At 56.9% G+C, this 20,840-nt stretch overlaps 1 protein-coding gene across 5 annotated transcripts; it reads left to right on the plus strand.

Annotated features, from left to right (window-relative positions):
- Positions 1 to 4,247: 4,247 nt before the first annotated feature.
- On the plus strand, positions 4,248 to 19,412 carry RAB37 (RAB37, member RAS oncogene family). Of its 5 annotated transcripts, none has more exons than XM_062011077.1 (9): positions 4,248 to 4,357; positions 9,635 to 9,745; positions 15,786 to 15,827; positions 15,979 to 16,045; positions 16,132 to 16,184; positions 16,611 to 16,676; positions 17,439 to 17,495; positions 17,741 to 17,817; positions 17,925 to 19,412. In XM_062011077.1, exons 1-9 carry the CDS (start codon positions 4,298 to 4,300, stop codon positions 18,028 to 18,030), a joined length of 639 nt encoding a protein of 212 aa, XP_061867061.1. In that variant the 5' UTR covers positions 4,248 to 4,297; the 3' UTR covers positions 18,031 to 19,412. The 5 variants fall into 5 exon arrangements, with proteins under 5 accessions (XP_061867061.1, XP_061867057.1, XP_061867058.1 ...); XM_062011073.1 differs by lacking the exons at positions 4,248 to 4,357; positions 9,635 to 9,745 and adding exons at positions 11,721 to 11,884; positions 13,804 to 13,914 and having other exon boundaries at positions 15,976 to 16,045; XM_062011074.1 differs by lacking the exons at positions 4,248 to 4,357; positions 9,635 to 9,745 and adding exons at positions 11,721 to 11,884; positions 13,804 to 13,914.
- Positions 19,413 to 20,840: the final 1,428 nt, after the last annotated feature.

A 20,840-nucleotide genomic window follows, 5' to 3' on the forward strand; every position in this document is an offset into this window, starting at 1 on the left:
GAGGCTGGGACCCCTGGCACAAACCAGGGCCAATTCCTCATCACCATGTTACCCTCCAGCGAACTCCTGGCTCTGGTACAGTGGCTAAAGGAAGGTCTTGTTCCTGCCCCTGAGGACACTGTAGGGGTTTACAGCCACCCAGCACCCATGCTGCAGCATCCACATGGTGCACACACTCTGATATTTCTCTATTTCAAGGCCCCTGGCTGCAGTGAAGATGTTGGCTGGGAGTGTTTTGCAAAGAGGGGTGACTCCAGCTCAGTGTCTTGGCCCTAAACCACCTCAACAGCCTGTGAAGGTGCTCCTGGAGGAGAAAAGTGAGAGAGGGATGGGCAGAAGTGAGGAACCCTGGAGCACTGACACGAGAGGCTCTGTCACATGAAGGGCTGCAATATTTATCCCAATTAAAGTGAGTGTCAGGTTGAAAGTAAGGAAACCAGAAAGGGGGTGGAACAATTCAGACAGAAACAAAGGCGGCAGAGTGTGGTGTGGAGACACACTGCCTGATCCCCTGCAGAAACAGAGAGAGCTTTGTGAAGAGACACCTGTCTGACACCCTCCAGCTTGGGTATGGAGGTGCTAGGGTGCTGCAGACATCCCAGGAGGAATACAGCTGCTGGTGAAGAAGGCTACAGTGAAGGGCAGGGGAAGGCACACAGCTCTGCACCAGTGTCTATGCAGGGTGGCTGTGTCTGGGAAGATGCTGCCCTCTCCACCATGGGCAGGCCAAGGGGGCCCTAATAGAGTGAGCCAGGTCCTGCCTGCCCAGAGCTGGGTCCTGCCCTGCTCTTGAGCTCAGACTCTCTCTCTTGTGGCTCAGGAAACTCAAGACAAGTCTATTCTGTAAGAGAAGAAGCACTGCTGAAACCCTTCTGGGGAATCCCACTGATGCATCCTGACAGGAGCAAATTAGTTTGTCTTTTTGTCTCAGTGATGCTTGGGGCTGGAGGAAGCACTCACATGCATCTCAGGAGCCCTGTCAGAGAGAAGAGCATCCCTGTCTGAGTGATTGCTGCTGATAGGAACACGGCAGCCAGAGAGGAGCAGACACCTGCAGCCCCTTCCCTGCAGCAATGGGATGTGGAGTAACACAATCAGGCACTGCTTTTGCCCCAGCTCTGGTGAGACTATGTGTCAGAGTTTAGTCTCTAGTGGTGGCCTGAAAAGAAAGGCTCAAAGTCACCATGGGAGAGGGCAATAATTGAATCAATCTGTGTGTGCATCCTGGCCCAGCAACAACAGATCTTCCCCAGCTCCTATCCAGCCCCACCACCACAGATGAGCCTTCCTGGACTCCTCTTCTTTGGGCTTCAAAGACATTTTCAACCTCCTGATGTTGTTTTTTAATCTAGGGCCTTTGAAAAAAGAATCTGTCTGTTTTGAGCTGTGCTTTCATGGGCAGATCTGGCAACTTTGGTGAAACTGTCCTTAGGAGATAAGGCTGAATGTAATAATTGCTAATGCAGCTCCTTTAGTGCTGGCTGATTGAGCACACACTGTCTGATCTCTCCCTTCCCCCGCCATCTCAGATAACCAAGATAAGCCCAGATCTTTCCCAGGACTCAGATCTCCCCTAAAAAGTGTTGTACATGCAGCCCAGGGAGATACTACATTGGGTTAATAAGTCTGGGCAGCCAGGAATGAGCAGGAGCAGGTGAAGAATACAGTAAAAACTCCCAAGCTGGATTTAAATCTTACACTGGTACAGCTGTACTTCTCGAGGCAAATAGATGAGCAATTAAGCTATCAGAGACACAGTTTACTGTCAAACAAGACCAAATAATGGAGCTAAATTGCAGGTTCATTTGAAATCACTGCTCTTGCAGGTCATTTCCTCTGATTTCATTGCTCTGCACTGATTTCAGCTGGTCAGTGCTTGCTCAGGGCTATGAACTGCTCACTGGCTCCCAGGAACCTCTGCTGGGGGTGGCTGAGAAAGGGAGTGATATATTTTGGATGATGGGGAGGGGCTTTCATAGGGGAAGGGGGTGATGTAGGTGTCAGGCTGCTGGACATTGATGAAGTTGCTAATACCACTTATCTGCAATGGGTCAGGTCCCTCAGAGCCATAGCTATAAAGCTCCTGGAGCAATGCCAGGCTATGCTGGTGCCTGTCTTTTGCCAGCAATCTGTGTTGTCTCATTAGGCTGCATTACCCTTGGTGATACCAGGATGGACAGGAAAACTGTCTTCCTTCTGAGTGCTGTTAAGGCTGCAGGGCCAAATGTGTCTCTGGTGTAGTGCTAGTACCGGCAGGAAAGGAGAACTTGGTTTTATGAGGCTCTCCTTGCTCAGCAGCAACTACTGGTTGCTCTCCACTGTGACTCTGAAAAGGGAGACAAGTGTTGCTGAAGCTGAGATGGGTCAGAGGATGCTCTCACAGCCTTAGAGCTTCTCCTGCAGTAGGGACATGCTGGGAATCTTCTCTCTAGAGGTAAGCAGGGCTAGAGCCTCAGAGACCATGGTCTGTTTGGGGCTTCCTCTCCTCTTCACTGGGAGGTTCACATCTGAGCATCAGTACAACCTGAGAGCTTAGAGGGCATGGTGTCAGCAGCAGATCTGGGGCTCCAGGGTCTGTGTGACCCATCAGGCAGCTTGGGTTGGGGCAGTACCCCACTCTGTGCAGATACTGTGCCAGGAAAAGACTAAGCATGTACTTGGGACTCATTAACATGAGATCCCCACTCTCAAGGGGCCATTACAGCCCTGGCATACCCATGGGCTATTTGCCAAGTTCTTGGTGTCTTTAAGAGTACAGAGAGTTGCCTTGGCTTTCTTGAAGTCCCCTACAGCTTTGCTGCTCTTTTCTTCCTGACCTTGCCTGCTGTGGAGTGTCTAATCTATGTTAAACCATGATGCTGGCTGTGCCACTTGGAAATGACCTGATCCAGACATCGTGGCTCATGATACCATTTATTTCTGTGCTGTTGATTGTCTTCCAATGTTTGAGACCAATGGGTGGTCTGGCTGGAGGATGTTCTTGGGTGGGCCTGAGTTCTGCTTCTTGGCCTCAGGCAAGCCTGAAAACCCCCTGTCCCTCTGTGTTGGTGGGTTAGGGGTTTCTTTGTTGTTTTTTTCCTGGCTGTTGTTGCCAAGACTGATCATCTGACCCAGCAGAACTGTCTCTGCTGTCAGAGGAAATAATGGGCAGTTATAATTAGTCATGTCAGGGATTGGACAGGTGCAGATGGCTCTTGGAAGCTTGGTCTGTTCCTCTGGCTTGAGGCTGTCTGCTGATCTAGAGGGAGAGAAGCGGAGCTTGAATTGAGTTTCTCTTAAATAAACTTCTCAGTAAAGATTAATTTCTTTCTAATATAATCAACAGCACCAAATTACTCTAAAGGGAGTTGTAAATAAAAGAATCACAGGGAGATATCGACTGCTACCTACAGGTTTAGGCACAGGTTCTTCCTCTTTCTAACTACAACTTGTTTTTAACTCTAAGCAGCCTCCTAACTGGGCTCTGTGAGTGCAGTGGGTTTCCAAAACATAGCTGCTGGAAATCTGGTTAGCACCAGATTTGTCAAGAAGCTGAAGTGGCCTCTGCCACTTCCTGGGGTGACACACCACTACCACTGGTCACCTCCCAAATCTGCTGCCTGGGCTGACGGCTGGTGGGGTGTCAGCTGGAGCAGGCATGGGGCTTCCTAACACAAGTGCCAATGAGCTGGGAGTGAAGTACAGCTCGAGCAGAGACAGGATCTGGTTTTGTGCTCTCAGCTCAGCAGTTGATCAGAGCTGGCAGCAAGAAATATCTCTGCCCAGGATTGCCTTCCAGCCCTTGTCTGACAGTGCCCCGTGGCTGCCTCCTGCAGCAGAGGAAGGTGGGTAGGCAGAGCAGGGAGTCCCGGGCTCTTTGCAGAGCCGGGGAGGGAGGGATGCTCCACCGCGACGGACGGGGCGCGGGGGGAGGAGTTGGAGAGGCACCAGTCGTCGTGTGCAAGCTGCCACGGGCCCTGCCTGCGTGGAGGGGAGCTCCCACGGCCTCCCCGCCCCCGGGCGGGACTGGCCTTGCCCCCTCCTTCTCCGGGCGGGGGAAGCGTGCGGCGGAGAGGAGCCGGCCACCGCTCCCGTGTCCTGCCGGGGCCAGACGGTGCTGAGCCGGGCCGCGCTGAGCCGGGCACCGCTCCCTGTCCTGCCGGGGCCGGGCCGCGCTGAGCCGGGCACCGCTCCCTGTCCTGCGGGGGCCGCGCTGAGCCGAGCCGGGCCGGGCCGGCGCCGGGCTCTGTCCGCGGTGCTGAGGGCGGCCCCGGGCGCTGCTGCGGGAGCGGCCGGACCCCGCCGATGTGCCCCGGCCATGGAGACCCGCGCCGCCGGCCCCGGGGTGGGGGGCTACAACGAGGCCCTGCTGCACAAGGTAGGGCTGGGGCAGCCCTCGGGAGGGGGGGTGGGGTGGCTTGGTGCCGGGGCGGTGTGAGTGGAACTGCCAGGGTTCGGGTGCCTGCTTCAGCTTCCCCGGCAAACTCTGTCCCTCTCCGTTTGTTGCTCCTCTTCCCGCGGTGGGTCCATCCCCCGCCCCTCATCGCTGCAATTCTCCGCACCGCCTCCCCCCCATCCCTATCCCCTTATCCGCAGTGCCCCGGGCTGGGCAACCCGCGGGGCTCGGCCGCGGTCCGCGCTGGCAGGATCGGGTATGTTGGCAAAGCAAAGCAGCAGGAGCGCTGGAAAGGGACCAGCCCCGCGGCACAGCCTGCGGCCGGCGCCCGGCCGGTCCCGATGTCCTGGGCATGCTGCGGGGGATCGGGGTGAGGGGTGGGCAAGGGAGGGAGGGGAGCCGCACCCCAGGTCTTTATTTGCCGGAGTCAGTTTAAGGAGCTGGGACTTCCCTGTCGTGGTGTTCCAGGAGACATCATTCCCTGCCCTTCTTCCTTGAAAATCCTTCTTTTCTGCTGGTCCCTGGGACCGTGTTTTGTAACTCCACATTGCACGGAGGGTGGCCGGGGCTGCTGCTGTCCCTGCAAGACATGGGTGTCTCGGACTTTGCTGCAGGCTCTGCTGGAGCAGTGTTTTTGCTCCCTGCAGTTAGACGCTGCCCTGCAACTCCAGGAGACACGGAGGTGATGTTGATCTCTGCCAGATCCACCCATCCCTCCTTCTTGCTGTCCTCACGCTGCTTTGCTGCAGTCTCCTGTGACTGTGCAGGGACTGGCACCCCTAGAGAGCAGGGGAAAAGCAGGAGTGGAGTGGAGCAGGGCATAGAGCTGGGGCTGTGAGGATCGCTCCTGCTCCTCATAAATCCCAGTCTGTTCTATAACCTGCTCTGCTCGGGGCAATGTGCCCAGCCCTTGATTATCAGGAAAATATCAATTACTAGCGACTCTCATTTCTGTTGTACATGCAGTACATAGGACATGCCTCCAGGGATGACTCAAGAAACTTTGATTCTTTGTGAAATCTTAACTCTCTCCAGCAATGAGATGCTGCAGTAAAGGAATGACATAGCTGGAAATGAGTCCCTGGGCAGAACTGCTGCCCAGGCAAGTAACCATCCTACTCCCATGTCCTCTGCTCTTTCCTTTGGTATTTTGTTGCTGCTTCTGTCTAGGTTGCTTGTCTTGCAGAAATGAGGCTGCTCTTGCTCCAGGGATGTGAGGCAGCAAATACCTCCCTAGATCTTGTTTCTGAGCAAGGAATCACATTTCAGATGTGCTGAGAAACCCCAAGAGAGCTTTGCACTCCAGAGGCAAAGGTTAAGTGATTTCTGGTTGGTGGCTAAACCCAGACATGGGGAGGGAATAGTCTAGGAGCAAATCATGGAGGGAACAGCAGAGGTTTGTTCTGGGCTGTTCCAGAAAAGTTTAACTTGGCACAAAATGACTGATTCTGTGTTCAGGTGATTTGACTCATTGCCAAATCATTCTTTCTCTTGTGGGATGCTGGGATCTATTTAGCTGTAACAAGCCTCAGTGAGAGAGGAACATGCCCCTGGGCTGTGGTTGATCCAAAGTGCTAGCAGGGAGTTTGTAAACAGGGATCCCCTGTGTGATCTGAGTCAGCTTTTGTTTGATGTGCAGCCCTAGAGCTTGTGTCTAGAGGGTTGAAACGCAGCCTCTGCCAGGGCAAGAGCCCAGTGGGGCTTGCAACAGGCCATGGGCTCTGGTTCAAGCCAGCATAAGGAGCTTGGCCATGGTGAAACATTGCCTGGGTGAATTGGAGACAGCTCTGAAGTGTCCCTGTGGCAAAGGACAGCTGAAGGCAGCGTCTGAGTCGCCCTGGAGCAGAGGAGAGGCAGTGCAATGTTGTATATAGAGCAGGTAAAAATAAGCCTTGGTAATGCATCCCTGAGAGACTGTGAGAGTGAGGTGATGCAGGGCCAAAAGCTGTCAGGCTACTGCTAGCTACATTTTAGCTCAGGTCCAGCTACCACATGCTAAACCTCAACAATTAATTGGGAAGATAACCTCAACCCACACGTGCTATTCTAGATCTCTTTCTGCTAAGCTGGCACTCGAAATGCAGAAGTCATCTCCCTGCACTGCCTTGACAGCCGTGCAAAGCCTCCCTTAAGTATGTTAGACCAAAATATCTCTTTTCCTCTCTGGCTGCCAGCACTGGCAGGGGAGAGCTGAGTGGGTCTACCCTCTCTGCCTCACCAATCTGACTTGTGTCTGCAACCTACACCAAACCAGCAGTGATTTTGAAGAGAAGTGATTCCTCTGAATTAGTCTAAAGCCCCTAATTTGAGGTGTGGAGAGAGGTATTTGCTCTTTCCCTAAGGCAGAGCTTTTATACAGGTCTACTGGGGAGTGTGTTACAAGCTGTGCTCACTTTTCTGCTGGGGCATTGGAGCAGGTGAGCTGAGGGATGGTGGAAAAGTGAGGTTCACTCTGCCCATCCAGTGGAAATAGTTTCTTTTGGCTGGAAACAAGAGTTGGTTAGATTATTCTGAGGCTCAGGAGTGGTGCTTTGGGGACTATCACTGAGCAGCTCACCTGGTCTTGGGCAGGTTTCCCTCCGTTCCTTTGCCAGCCCATCTGTGCAAATGTCTCTCTATCCCCATATCCCCATGCAGAGAGGAACTCAAAGGAATCTCACAACTTTTTACCAAAGCTTTGCAGGCAAACAAAACCCCAACAAATCAATCCTGGGAAAACTCAGGGAGCTGAGGGGATACTGGGGAGGCCAGGCTGTGCCCAAGGCCTTTGTCACTGGGAAGTTTCTTACTGTCATGTTTGACTTGAGGTTTTGGCAGCTGGCTGCCCACATCCACTCCACAGGGGGGCTTCTTTTGTTCTTTTATGTTTATTAGCCAGGAAGGCCACAGTGACTTCCACTGTGCTATACCTCCACAGAGCCTGTGAGCTTTTCCTAAAGTCATCAGGAAGGTCTCTTGGCTGATTCAGACCAACTTTTATGGCTATTATTATTAAGTCATGAAGCAATTCATGAGTTGTCTCTCTTATAATTCCCAATTAAATTATTGAGAGCAGAGATGTCTTTTATACATATTCTCTGGGCTCTGGAGGCTTTCAGATGGTCACTCCAGCCAGCTCTCCTCCTTCTATAATTAATGTTGTTCTCTGCATTAACTGCTCCCAAAGACAGTGCTGCAGAGTGCAGCTGGTGGTCTTGCACCTCCCACCACCAGTATTTTACCTGGGAATAGTGTGTGGCACCAAAAAATGCAGCTGCCCCCCAGTAATCAACACTTGGGGTGTTTTCATATGTGGCTGCTCCAGGACAGATGCTGCTCCCTACATGGGGAATGTGCCTGGGTCCCATGGCAAAGCCAAGGAGAGGCTTGGGCAGGGGAATTCCCTCCAGCTAAAGGGATAACCCTGCTCCTTTGATCCAGGGGTTTCACCCAAGATTTCTGCCTCCCAACATCCCCTCAGCTCCTGAGAAGCTGCTCTGAATGTACAAGTGACCCACAAACAGCCTAAACTCTTGAGAGGGAGGGCACAGAAACCTCTGGCTGTGGACTCAGCCTCAGATTGCTGCTTCTCAGCCCTGTGGAAGTGCAGGGCTCTCTCCTACCAACTGCTCTGCTTGGCAGGTCAGTGTTTCCCAGGAGACATTTGGGGTTTGGGATGTTTTTTCCAGGGCAAAGCGCTGATTCACTGGAGCGAGTGTTTCACCGAAGCGTATCGGCAGTGAGAGGCTCCAGGCAGGTTGTGCTGTGGTGATTTATGCAAGGCAGGATGCTGGTCTCCTGCCAGTCCATGTTCCTGCTTCATTTGTGATCCTCAAGCTCCTCGGCTTCTGGTTTCAGCTCACTCCTTTGAGGTCCATAGGGTGGCAGGAACCACAGTGGCAGGTGCTGTGGCAAGTGCCCTGTGCTGGATCCCCCCTGGTCTCCTGGGGTACAAAATCAGGCACTTGATTAAAGCTGATCCTCCACATTCATCTGCCCTGCACTTCACGAGGGGTTTGCACAGTGCCCAAAGTGGTGCCAGGCTGGGTCTCACCCAGGGCTTCTCAGTGCAGGGGAGGTGATGGAGGGATGGAACCAGCCAGTGCTGTGGGGAAGATGCTGAAGCAAAAGCTCCTATTTGTCAGCTGAAGAGTGACCTTCATGATGTCACTCGGTGTGGACAGAGGGCTGAAGTGCCCTGGGATGAAGCAGGACTAAAACATGAATCAAGAGGGGAAACAAGAGATGGAATGGATGCAGCACAGGAGGAAACAAAGAGGGGGAAGGTTCAGCCCAAGCATCTCACCGGTGCAGGGCTGGAAGGGGGCTGGGGGCGGTGGGGAGGGGGATGGACGCTGCCCTGGGGCTGAACCGGCGCTTTCAGGGCTGCAGCCCGTGTGCTGAACGACGGAGCCAAAAGCACTTCTGAGCAAGACGTCTGCTAGCAGAGTGTTTACTTTAGTTCGTGTCCCCGCGAAAGGGTTGGAAGCGCCTCGGTTTCCTGAAAGGATGGGAACGTTTCTACCGGCGGCTCTGCCAACAAAACCCAGACACCGGCAGAGGGGAGGGAGAGTCTGTGGCTGGTCTCCCTTGGGCCGGGGATTAGGAGGAGCAGGGGGAGGAGCAGAAGGGAGGATGGGCTCCCCAGGGATTCGGTGTGGGTACGAGGGACATGTGCTGGCAGCTTGGGAGGTGATGGCAGTGCCCCAGCTCTGCTGCTTGCACAGCCCTCTTGTCCATTCTGCTTGGGGATGAGCAAGAGTTTCTCCTTGTGGGAAAGCCCTGGGGCTTCCCACGGAGGGCTGGAGAGGCAGAGGAGCTCCATGACATCAAACCCACCTCTCTGATGGACAGGACAGTGCTGTGGCTCCATGGGCAGCAAGGAGGCAGCCCAGTGCCCCTGGCTCCACTTTGCTTTCTCTTCCACCTCTCTGCACTTGCACAGGGCACAGTGGGGCTCACACTCAAAACTCAGCCCAGGGCACATGTCATTTATTACAGAGATGCTCAAAGGGGTGGAAATTCCTTCCCAAACAGGCAGCACAACCAAAGGTGACAGAGAAGAACAGGTCAGAGTGGGGTGAGCCATCTGGCCATGGAATGGACACACAGCAGCCGATCGGGACAATCTGCTGCCAAGCAGAGCTGTGCAGGAGGGCTGCCACAGGCACTCCCAATCCTGCTGTGTTTGCTGACACATTCCCCCAGCACCCCCTCCCTGAACTCCCAGCCTCCAGCTGATGCTGATCATGCTGATGCCTCTTTACCTGCTCCTTGCAGACAATCCTGGTTGGAGACAGCGGCGTGGGGAAAACGTCTCTGCTGGTTCAGTTTGACCAGGGCAAGTTCATTCCTGGCTCCTTCTCAGCCACCGTGGGCATTGGGTTTACGGTAAGAACTCAGTTCCTGATCCCTGAGTGGGTCCCTCACTCACCCTCAGGGGAGCAGTTTTATTTGGGCAAGCATCACCTACAATCTGATGATTCTAAGTGGTGCTAAGCAGGAAGGATTGGGAGAATTTGCTGCTAAATGAGGAGCCTGGTTTGGTTGCGTGCTTGCCAGCAAGCTGGGGCAGGCACATTTTGGGCTGCTGGAGGGGATGGAAGATGGATGAGGCTTCACGTCCCAAAACCCTCAGTGAGACTTTGCCTGAGTGTAACCTTTGGAGTGACCCTACTTTCCCGGGGAGAAACCAGCCTGTGTCTTGGCTGTGTGGCCCAAGACCCTAATGAAAAGTCAGGGAGATGCTGTCAGCACCTGGCAAAAGCAGTCAGCCACTGTCCAGAGCTATTTGCAGAGTGGCTGGGGGACCAATGAGTGGCTCTAATGTAGGTGTCCCCTCTCCCAGGGGTAATCCACAACAGACTACTTGGGACCTCACCACACAGTGAGATGAGCATCTTTCCAGTATCCTTCCAGCAACCCTGTCAAGGATGGGGCTCAACAAGAGGCTATTACCCACAGGATGGCTATTAGCCACGTCCAGGCTAATCCAGGCCAAGAAAGCAGGAAAACATGATGCCCTGGGCAGGCAGAGGAGCCATGCTGCTGACCTTTGCTGGCTCCTGGGTGCCTCATTTCTCCTGCAGTGTGGAGGTGATGCTCAGCCAGGTGTTTTTCCTGCTTTGGTAGCTCCATGAGCACAATTTGCTGTATCCTTCCAGCTCCCCTCCCCAGCAAGCTGCAGGAGAGCTCAGCCACTTCCAGGAACTCCAGCTCAGGGCACTTTCCTGGCCAAGGAGTGTCTATAAACTATAAATCCCAGGGCTGAGTCTGAGAGCAGTTACGGGACTGGAAATACAGGTTTCTTTTCCTGAGGGGCAGAGGAAGGCTTGGCTGGAGCAGGAGTTGGCAGCAGGGGAAGGCACAGAGGTGGGTGCCATTGCAGAGGGCATCTCTGCCATCAGACCTCCCGTGGTTGCATGGCCTTTGCCCACAGAGTGACAAGGGGCACAGCTGAGCACCAGAGCCCTGCACACCTGAACCTCAGTGGCATGAGCAGGGCTGGGGGGGTTGCACTGAGATCAGCCCTGCTATGGGGGAAATGGTCTGGGAATCCTCGGGAAAATAAATCAGAGGGGGCTGAAAGCTCCTGTCTGCGAAGTGGTGCCTGTAAGCCTGAGGACCCTGGGCAGCCATAGCACATGGACCTGTTTTTTTTGGGTAAGACATCACCCCTGGCTTGCTCACAAGACTTCTCCTGCACTCCCACACTCGGGTTTTTCCAACCTGAAGTGCCCTATGGTCAGTGTTGGGTGCTGGGGGCTGTGGGCAGGGGTGCAGAAGCCCTGGCAGCCGTGGTGGCTGCAGTGCAGGCGCTGCTGAACCAGCTCCCCACAGCCTGTGGCTTCCTGCTAACGGCTGCAGCTTCTCACTTCCTCCCCTTCCCTGAGCCTCGGTGCTAACCCAGCTGGGCAGTGGAGCGGACAAACCCCCCTCCCTGGGGTGGGTAGGGGGGATGGCAGTGGGGGCTGTCGCCTCGGCTGTCCCCACCGACCCAGCGTGGCAGGGGGTCATTCAGCAGGTCATTTCAGGGGTCTCCCCACAACCCCTGGGGGATGGGGGGCTGCTCATTTGTGGGGTGAACGGCTCCTCCTCTCCCCATCCGTGTGCCTGGACGGGTGTGCCAGGGCTCTGCCTGCCCGGCCAGTGCCCCCGAGCCCCGGCAAACCCCAAAACCCCGGATTCCCCGGTGTGGAGAGGGGGTGTACGGGGGACAGGGTGTCGGTTTTCCAGCCTTGAGCCTCCTTTTCCTTATCCCGGGGCCAGGCCGGGCAGGGAGGCGGCCGGGGCACGGCCTCGGGGGTGGCATGGGCAGGGGAGGAGGAGGAAGAGGAGGAAGAAGGCGGGTCGGGTGGGGCCGCGAACCCGGCGTCTCCGCTCGATCGCACCATGAGCGGCCCCGGCGGGGCGGCGGGGAGCGGAGACCCCCCGACGGGCAGCGAGACCCCTCCGGGGGGGAGCGAGGAGCCCTTGGTGCTGCCCCGGGACCCCCCGATGCTGCCCCGGGACTACGAGCTGGCCGGCAAGGTGGGAGACGGCGCGGGGAGGGGGGGACCAGGGATGGACTCCCTGAGCCTTGCCGGGGATGGAAGTTGGGTCTCTGTCCCGGCGCCGGGGGAGACCGGGAGGGGTCCCGGGGGCGTCCCGGGGGCCACCCGCTTCCTCCGCTGTCGCCATCGCGCCCAGGGAGCGGCTGGGGAAGGGGAAGGAGGCGACGGCCCCAGCTGAGCCTCCCAGCCCTGCCCGCCCCGGCCCGGGGGGTCCCAGATGTAGCAGACGTGGGGATGGGGACCCTCGCGTTCCCCCGCGGGAGGTGGAGATGGGGGTCCCTGCGCCCCAGCGCGGGCAGGGAGGTGCGATGGTTCCTCAGCTGCAGGAGCACGGCTTGTGGGGCTCTCAGCTTGGTGGGCAGCGGGGCTCTGGGGGGTCACAGCCGAGCTCTGCCCTCTGAAAGCCCTTCCCCTGGGCCAGGGGTGCTCAGCCAGCCGGGGCAGCGGGCTCTCCCGTGCTACAGGATCCCCCCTCATCCCATCCAGCCCGTCACAGCATCTCAGGGGCAGCGGGTGCAGGGCAGCATGTGTTCCTCGGAGCCGCAGCAGCCCCCCCGCACTGCGAATGCCCCTATGTCTCTGCCGGGCATCGGGCTGGGAGCTCTGCTGCCCCGGTGTCCCCTCCCCCGGTGGAAGCACTCTCCTCTTCCCAGCGGCACGGGGGAGGAGGACACGGGGCTGATGAACCTTTTACCCGACAAATTGAATACACAGCCCCGGGCTGAGCCCGCTGCCGACTGTGCCATCCCCCAGACCTCCTGCTGCCACACCGAGCCGGTTCCCAAAGCAGTCCCATGCCCTGGCACCTTCCTAAGCCCTTCTTATTTCTTTGCCTTTATCCTTTCTGCTCCGACTCCTTTCAATAGTAGGGAATTTTTGTGTTTGAGGAAGGAAATCAGTTGCCAGCTTGATCTGGAGTGAGGCTGAGGCCAAAGAGAGCGATGGCCCTGGCTGCCCTTCAGCCTGGGCTGGGTCAGGGTGTCTCAGGCAAGGATTTGGCCAGCCAAACGAATTGTCAGGAAGCAGAACATTCCCAGCCCCAGCCCTGGCTGTGCTGGCCTGCAGGGTGTTGGCTGTGGCTGTGGCTCACTGTGTTTGCCCAACTTGGAGCCATCGGGGCCACATGGGTTTGCTTTACAGGTTCCAACACCCCAGGACCTTGGTGGAGTCCTTGCTGGACCTCGTTGGTCTTTGTTGGACCTTCTTGCTGGAGTCCTGCTCCCTGCCATTTTTGGGCAGGGGATAGATGCAGTCATGTTAATTATTGCTGGGCAGGAAAGGGCTGCTGCCAGCAAGCAGGGAGAGAGCAGAGCGTTGGGACATTGGGTAAGTTGTGCTTGTGGACACCAGCATCAGTCCTGGCTGCCACCAGCCCAGGTCCAGCAGTGCCAGTGCAGCCAGGGAGCCTGGGCAGAGCTTGTTTGCTTAGCAGGAGGGAAAAAGGTGCCATGTTTGCTTTGGTGCCTATGGCAGGCAGGGCTCGGGGAACCAACAGGACGAGAGTCCTGGACACAGCAGGGTTTGGCCAAGCCATGCATCAGCCCTGGGGCTGGGCACACCCAGGCCGGGGGCAGGGCTGGCTCCACGTGTGCAGGAGCTTTGGCTGGTTCTTAAGAAGCCTTCTGGGTTGGGAGACAGCCAGGGGCTGGCTAGAAGCCATCTCTTCTTGCTGTGGTACCTGCCTTCACACTAGCTCTCCTCTTCTGCTCTCCACCTCTCTGGTGTCCAGGGGCTGCTCTGCTGCCCTGGGGCATCGCTTGGCTGCACCCTTGGGGTCCCTTCCCACTCCCAGCTCTGGAGAAAGAAACAGAGGGACACAAGGGACATGGGAGCTCACCCAGGGACGCTGCCTTCTCCCCATCCAGCTGACACCATCTCCCTGCACCCATCTTACAGGTGATGTTACTTGGAGACTCAGGCGTGGGGAAAACCTGCTTCCTGCTCCAGTTCAAAGACGGAGCCTTTCTCTCCGGGACGTTCATAGCCACCGTGGGCATAGATTTCCGGGTGAGACCACCACGGCTGCCAACCCCTCACCTCCCCCCACCTGCACCTCACCTGGGACAGGGTGCTGGGAAGTGGGAGGTGGAGGGTTTCCAGCCTCTGCACCCCAAATAATCTCCCAGGTGGCTGCAGGGGCTTGCTGAAAGCCTTGCACTCGTCCTTGGGTGAGTTGAGACTAAAGAGTGTGCTGGGAATGTCACCTCTTACCTTTAAAGCCTCAAGTTTAGCTCATCCTGGCCAGGTATGTGGGCTGGGGATGTGTGATGGGCAGCCAGCACACTCCACTGACTGGGCTGAGACCAAAAGCTACACAGGGGCAAACACTGGTTGCTGTAGTGTTGTCCCTTGAAAGGGCTGAAGTGGTCTGTTGAGGAGTTGTTCAGGTCCTCAGATCCCATTTAAACCCTCTCACTGCTCCGTTCACCACATTTCAGGTGCAGGGGCAGGCAGAGCTGTTTGCAGCAGCGGGTGGGGAGGCGTTTCTGCAGGCTGGAAGTCGCGGGGGGGTGTCCCCGGGCAGGGCTCTGCCTGCGGCTGCCGACACGTGGCGAGCGCGGTCAGCGCTTCCTCTGCCTCCGCACATGCCTTTGCTCTCGGCTGGCAGGGGGAGGGTTGGTGAGCTGGGGCTGGGGGAGAGGGGTTTGCTTTAGGGGAATCTTGTGGCCTGTCCTTCAATAAAGTCGTGAAAGAAGGAAGATCTGCCGTGTCCCACTGCTGGGCTCGGTGCCAGCTGCCCCCGAGGGACTGCCATCTCATAGGTACCTGCTCAGCCTCCTGCAGGGATGCCCTCTGGCAGCTCACAGCATGCTGCTGGTAGGTGATTTCCAACCTCCCAGGCTACATTTTTGTTTTCATCCCATTTTCTCAATTTTTGTCATCTCCACATTGGCCAAATTTCCATTTCAAACAATTCCAGACAACCAAATTATTTATAGGGTCTTCTCTTTCCAGACTTATCCCTCCAAGTGCAATTCTTTAAGAGTCTTAAAATAGCCTTTCAGTAGCTCCTGCTTTTCTTTCTTCTGGCCTCTGGAGAGAAGTCCCTGTGCTTCTGAGTTGCATACAGCAACTGCTTAAGCCCTGGTAACTGCCTTCCCCACTCACTTGCAAATGTTCTTTCCTTCCCCAGTCCTAGCCTGGCTGCAAACCACTCCAGCCCAGGAGATTTCCTTCTGCTCTGCTGTATACAGCCATGTGCTGTCTGTAGTTCCTGCTGCTCAGTGTTTGCTACCACCTTTAATGGCCAAGCAAGTTCCTACCAGCAAAGAAACCTGAGCTGGACGTCCAGCATCGCCCTCTGAGTATCCCCAGGCAGCTCAGAGCATCCAAAGGCCTTAAAGTGCTGCAAGTAGCCCCATTTTTTCCTCAGCACGTGGAATAGAGGAATCCTGGCAGAAAGATCAGGGCTTTATGGTAGGCAAGCATGACAAATGCACACCAAGATGTTTGTTTAAATGCCTCTTTGCATATAGATCTTGCAAGACCTCCCCATTTCCCCAGCTCTGCCAAACACAGATAGGAATCTGCATCATTAGGTGGCTCATTAGGAGATGGGGAGGCACCAGATCCAAAGCAGGCTGGGATCTTGGTGTCCTGCTTCCATCAGGATCCCATTCTGCTCTTTTCTGCCCTGGCACGAGGGGATGTTGCTTGGGGATATCCCTGCAGCCACCACACAGCATCGCATCCTCCCAGCAGGACTGTGGTTTGTAGCAATGAGTCTTCAACATCCAGCTCCACCGGCAGCCTGGCTTCATCCTGCTGGCCAGGGAAGAGCTTGGAGCAGGGCACATCCAGCTCTGTGCCAGGGCTGGCTGGCACCCACACCCAGGGATGCTCGGGGCTGACAGATGCTCTCTCCTTCTCTTCTGCAGAACAAAGTGGTGGCTGTGGACGGTGTGAAGGTGAAGTTGCAGGTGAGCTTTGGGAGGGGGTGAGCAATTCCCAGCCACGTTGCTGGAACCACCCCCCCAAGGCTGAGCATGGGGCCAGGGGCTGCAGGGACATCCCCAACTGGGATGGTTCAGGGTTCCCCTCCCAGCTCTTACCCCGGCGGCTTCTCAGCAGATCTGGGACACGGCGGGACAGGAGCGTTTCCGCAGCGTCACTCACGCCTACTACAGGGATGCCCAAGGTGGGTTTGGAGCCTGGCAGGGACAGGGGAGACCATCCAGAGTGCATCCCTGCAGTGGGGCAATGCCTCTGCCTCTTCCCTTCCAGCCCTGCTCCTGCTCTACGATATCACTAGCAAGATGTCCTTCGACAACATCCGCGTGAGTCCCCTCCGTGTGTCTCCCCAGGGATCGGGGTTGGGGGTGCCCTGTGTGGCTTGCTGGGTGCTTGGAGCAGTTTGAAGCCTGTTTCACATGTAGGCACTGGCTGTTCCAGCCAGACCCAGCTGGTTGAGAGCTCGTCCCCAGGGTGTCTGGCTGGGCGCTGCATGGCTGGGTGAGTTTTGTTTAGGGATGTGGTAAATGACCGGAGGGAGAAAACGTGGTTTGGGGTGGAGGTGAACTGCATGTTGGCTTGGGCCATGGCCAGGAGACAGGGCGTTTTCAGGTCTGTGGTGCTGGAATGGTTCTCATGCCAACAAAAACCCAGCACAAAATCCTTTCCCCCATCCTCATGGTGCGGTGTGAGGGCTGAGAGGGGAGGGATGGGGGTACTGCTCAGCCTGACACAGCCCCACTGCCCCACAGGCCTGGCTGACCGAGATCCACGAGTACGCCCAGAAGGACGTGGTCATCATGCTGTTGGGCAACAAGGTGTGTGCAGGGCTCCCTCACTCATGCTGTGCCATGCCCATGGCTGTGGAGGGCTGGGGCTCAGTGGGCACTTGCCTACCTGCTGCATACAACCTGCCTACATCTGCTTCCTGGGTTCAGCCAGGCCCAGGGGTGACCCCAGGAGTTTGGGGGCGCTTAGGAGGAGCTGGAAGGGGGCAGTGCAGGGCAGCCAGTGTAGAGCAGCATGAGATTGAGGCTCCTGGTACAGGATGCTCCCAGTACAGGGTCCTGCTGGGTATGAGGTGCTGCTGGGTACAGGATACCCACCCAGGTCCCGGATGCACCCCCAGGTCCCAGGTATCCCCAAGTCCCAGCCAGCTCCCAGATTTTCTCCAGGGGTCACAGATGCTGCCAGGTGCCTCATGGCCAACTGAGTACTGGATTTTCTCCTGGGACTTGGTGCCCTCTGAATCCTGGATGATGCTGGGTGCTTGATGCAGCAGTACCAGAACCACCCCTGGGTCCTGGATGCCCCCAGGTGCTGGATGCTCCCCCAAGTCCCTGATGTCCTCAGGTCCCAGATGCCCCCTTTGACATCCTCAGTGTCACCAGGTCCCAGATGCTCAACAGGTTCTAGATTCTGTCCTGGGCACTGGATGTTTCTGGGCCCCTAACATCCCAGTTCCTGGCAGATGCCAACACCCCTCTCTGCCTGCTTGCCAGGTGCCCCCAGAGTGCCAGCTGGCCCTGGTATCTTGTGACACTTTCCTTCCCTTGATGATACTTTCCTTCCCTCGACAGGCTGATGTGAGCAATGAGAGAGCTGTGAGGATGGAGGATGGAGCATCACTGGCCAGGGTGAGCCATGCCAGGGTCTAACCTGGCTGAAGCCCCCCAGAGAACTGCACAGCACTCATGGTCCCTGTGCAGCTGTACCATCCCCTCTGATGGGTGCCCAGGCCTGCCTGGCACACCAAAGCTGGGGCAAGGCGGGGAGGGGATGGCACCTTATCCCCAGGCCTTGGCCAGGTGACAGGGACATTTCAGAGGGGCAGGAGAGCATTTTGAGGCTGGCTGCTGACAGGAACATGCTGCCCTTGCAGGAGTATGGGGTGCCTTTCATGGAGACGAGTGCCAAGACAGGCATGAACGTGGAGCTGGCCTTCCTGGCCATTGCCAAGTGAGTACCTGGGGGACAGGGCACAGAGGTGTCCCCTGCAGCCCCACCACCTCCCACACCAGCACTGGGGTGTGTGTGTGTGGGTAACTGTCCCCACACCACCCCAGGGAGCTGAAGCAGCGCGCGGTGCAGCCGCTGGACGAGCCCCGCTTCCAGATCCACGACTACATCGAGTCACAGAAGAAGAAATCCAGCTGCTGTGCCTTTGCCTGAGAGCAGCCAGGAGGAGTCAGCAGCCCTGGGAGCCTGAGCCTGCCTTCAAGCACCTGAGGGAACCCGGCTCTGACAAGCCAAGTGTGGACAGGAGCCATCACTCCAGCATCAGGATCCAGGGGCCACATCCTGCTGCCCTGAGGGGCACTGTGGGGAAGAACCACGGTGTGGTGACTGCCAGCCTGGCCAGTGAGCCACGGGGATGCCTCCAACACCCAAGTAGCATGCAGGATACAGCCCCACACATAACTGAGGGTCCCTTGGAGCAGCAGAGAGGTCCTGTGTGTGCCACGGCCAAGCCCCTGTGCTATCCCCAGCCCTCTCCTCCACTGCTCTAGTCTGGCTGGAAGGGCCTCATCCAGACCCCCATGTCCCTGGTGCTGGTGCTGCTCTGGCTTCCTTCTAGGGAGCCTCAGCTGTGCCCCTGGGCTGCCCCGTGCCTGGGTGCAGCCGGTGCACACACACACACAGCTGTGACTCCTCGCTGCTGCGGTTGCTGCTGTTGGCTTTTATCTTCCTGCCATTGTGAGAGCACCAATGTCCCCACTGTGTCCCAGTTCCCCAGGATGGGGAAGCACCCAGCCAAACCTGCTCCCTGCCCACGTAGCTGGGGTGAGAAACAAACCTGTGCTGAGAGCACCTGAGTGACACTTGGGGCACTTCTCATAGACCCAGCCATATGGAACACCCTTTTTGCCCCCCTTTTGCAGCCACAGGAGTTAGAGACTTGTGGGTTTTTTTGGATTTGTTGTTTTTTTTTTTTAATGAGGAAAGCCCTTTTCCTTTCAACCCCTCCAGTCAAAACCCTCTCTGGCCTCATGCAGGCTGGAGCTGGAGTGGAGATGCCCACAGTGGCATTGGGCTGCTGTGCCTGCCAGCTCCCAGGGCGGGCTGGGTTTCTCCCCCATCACTTCACATATCATAGGACTGTTTCTTCCTGATGCTGGCAAATAGCAGCTGAAACCCACTCTCTGGAGAGCAGATGCCTGAGATGCTTCAGCCAGCAACCTCTGCAATGCTGGGCACCGGTGAGGTGTGGGGTGTGAGTCTTGGCCCCCCTGTTGCTGCTCAGGGCTCAGCTTTGCCTTCCCAACCCCTCCAGAACACTGCTGCATCCCCCCAGTGCTACCCAGGGTGGTGAGAAGGTGGATATTTGGATATGTAGCTGAAGAGCTTATGCAAGGGCAGCTGCAGAGGGCATGGCACTGCTGCATGTAGGAGTCAGGGCCTGTCCTGCACATCCATCCCCCCCAGCATCTTCCCTGGCCTGGCTCCCAAACTGCTCATCTCACTTACCCTGGTGCCTCCTTCGCCTCTGCTCTGCTCCTGGGGCTCTCGTAGCAAGTTTACAGATTAAAGCTGGGTATTTTGGAGGCTTTGCATCTGCTGGGTTTGTGTGAATGCGTGAGAAATCCCTGCCCTGGGTCTGCAACGTGGGAGGCTGCTGCAGCCAGGCAGAGCAGCGGGGCCAGGGGGGCTGGGAGCAGCCGTGGGGAGGGGGGAAACCCCCCGTGGCCCCTTTCTCCCAGCTGAGGCTTTCCTTGCACATTTCAGACAGTCCAAAGGTGAGAGGGGAAGAGTAAACACAGCCTGTTAAATTAAAACCAACCTCCTCCCCTGCTGTTCTCATGGTTCGGAGTCCAGCATTCCCCAAATAACTCCGGCTTCCCACCAATGGCATTGCTGCTGCTGCTTGGCTGATGTCTGCAAAAAATGCTGGATGGCTTCAACACAAACAGACTTGGCTCTTTTCCGCTTTCCCCCTCTCCAGCCCGAGCTCCCTCAGTGTCATTGTGAGCCCCAAAGGGCCCTGGCAGGAGGAGGCAGTGGGGGTGAGAGGGTGCTGCCTGTATCCTGCCATCCTGTGAGTGCCCCCCGAGGTCTGCTGGACCCAAAAGCAGCTCTGGCTGTTTCCTTTGCTGCTGCCTTTCTTCCTTATCGCGGTTCTGGGCTCAAACCAGCCCTCCTGGAGCTGGGGGTTGTTTCCTGACTTAGGGCAGTGCTCCCAAATGCTGTGTCCCCCCCGTGTTTATCCCCCAAGCACACACTTGCGGGGCTGTGCTGTTCACAGCCCCCCCCCCCCCCCCCCCCCACTGATGCCACAGGGGATGGAACCCTGTGTCCTCGGGCCGGACTGTGACACACTTGCCCTGGTTTTCCTCTCCTCAGGCGTCTGCAGCCATGGGATTCCTCTCTGCTGCCTTTCTCAGGGCTGAGTGATTGTGAGCAAATGCTCAACCGAGTGGAGGAAACAAATGAGCCCACTCTCTGCTCTCAGCCCTGCAGAGCTGGAGCATGGCCATCCCCCAGCACATGGGAGATTCTGAACTGCTGGGGTCCCTGCAGGAGGGATTTGGTGCAGAGGCGCCCAGGAGGGCCATGTCCCGCAGCCATGCTGCTGCCTCCTCCTCGCTCACCCAGCTGCAGCGTGGTTAAAGGTGATCTCAGCTGCCCTGAGGACTTTTGGCTAGCCTGAACTTCAGCCAGGCTCAGAAGCCTGGCAGTGAGAGACACCAATGGCACCTTCATGCCACCCTCCCTGGGATGATCCTGGGAGCCAGGGACCAGCTCTGCCCAGGGGCAGCCCAGGCTGGCTGCTGCCTCGCTCTGCCCTAGGCAACACAAAACCCAGGATGTCACCCTCAAAAACCCCTGCAGCCACTTCCCAGGCTGTGCGCAGATCACGCTGGGGCTGGGGCATTGCAAATCCCTCCTGTTACCCCCATCTCCCCACTCTCGGCTTCCCCTACTCCAGGGTGCTGAGTGGGAGCCGGGGGCTGCTCCCTCATTTCCGCAGTACAGCGGGTTAG

The sequence above is a fragment of the Colius striatus genome, chromosome 18 (genome assembly GCF_028858725.1).
Source record: "Colius striatus isolate bColStr4 chromosome 18, bColStr4.1.hap1, whole genome shotgun sequence".
Classification (NCBI taxonomy): domain Eukaryota; kingdom Metazoa; phylum Chordata; class Aves; order Coliiformes; family Coliidae; genus Colius; species Colius striatus.

Bases quoted from the DNA above. Each gene is read 5' to 3' on its own strand.
- RAB37 (XM_062011073.1), top strand. From the start codon at position 11,747: ATGAGCGGCCCCGGCGGGGCGGCGGGGAGCGGAGACCCCCCGACGGGC. The intron at 11,885-13,803 runs GTGGGAGACGGC...CCCATCTTACAG, and splicing joins ACTACGAGCTGGCCGGCAAG to GTGATGTTACTTGGAGACTC. The intron at 17,818-17,924 runs GTGAGTACCTGG...ACACCACCCCAG, and splicing joins GCCTTCCTGGCCATTGCCAA to GGAGCTGAAGCAGCGCGCGG.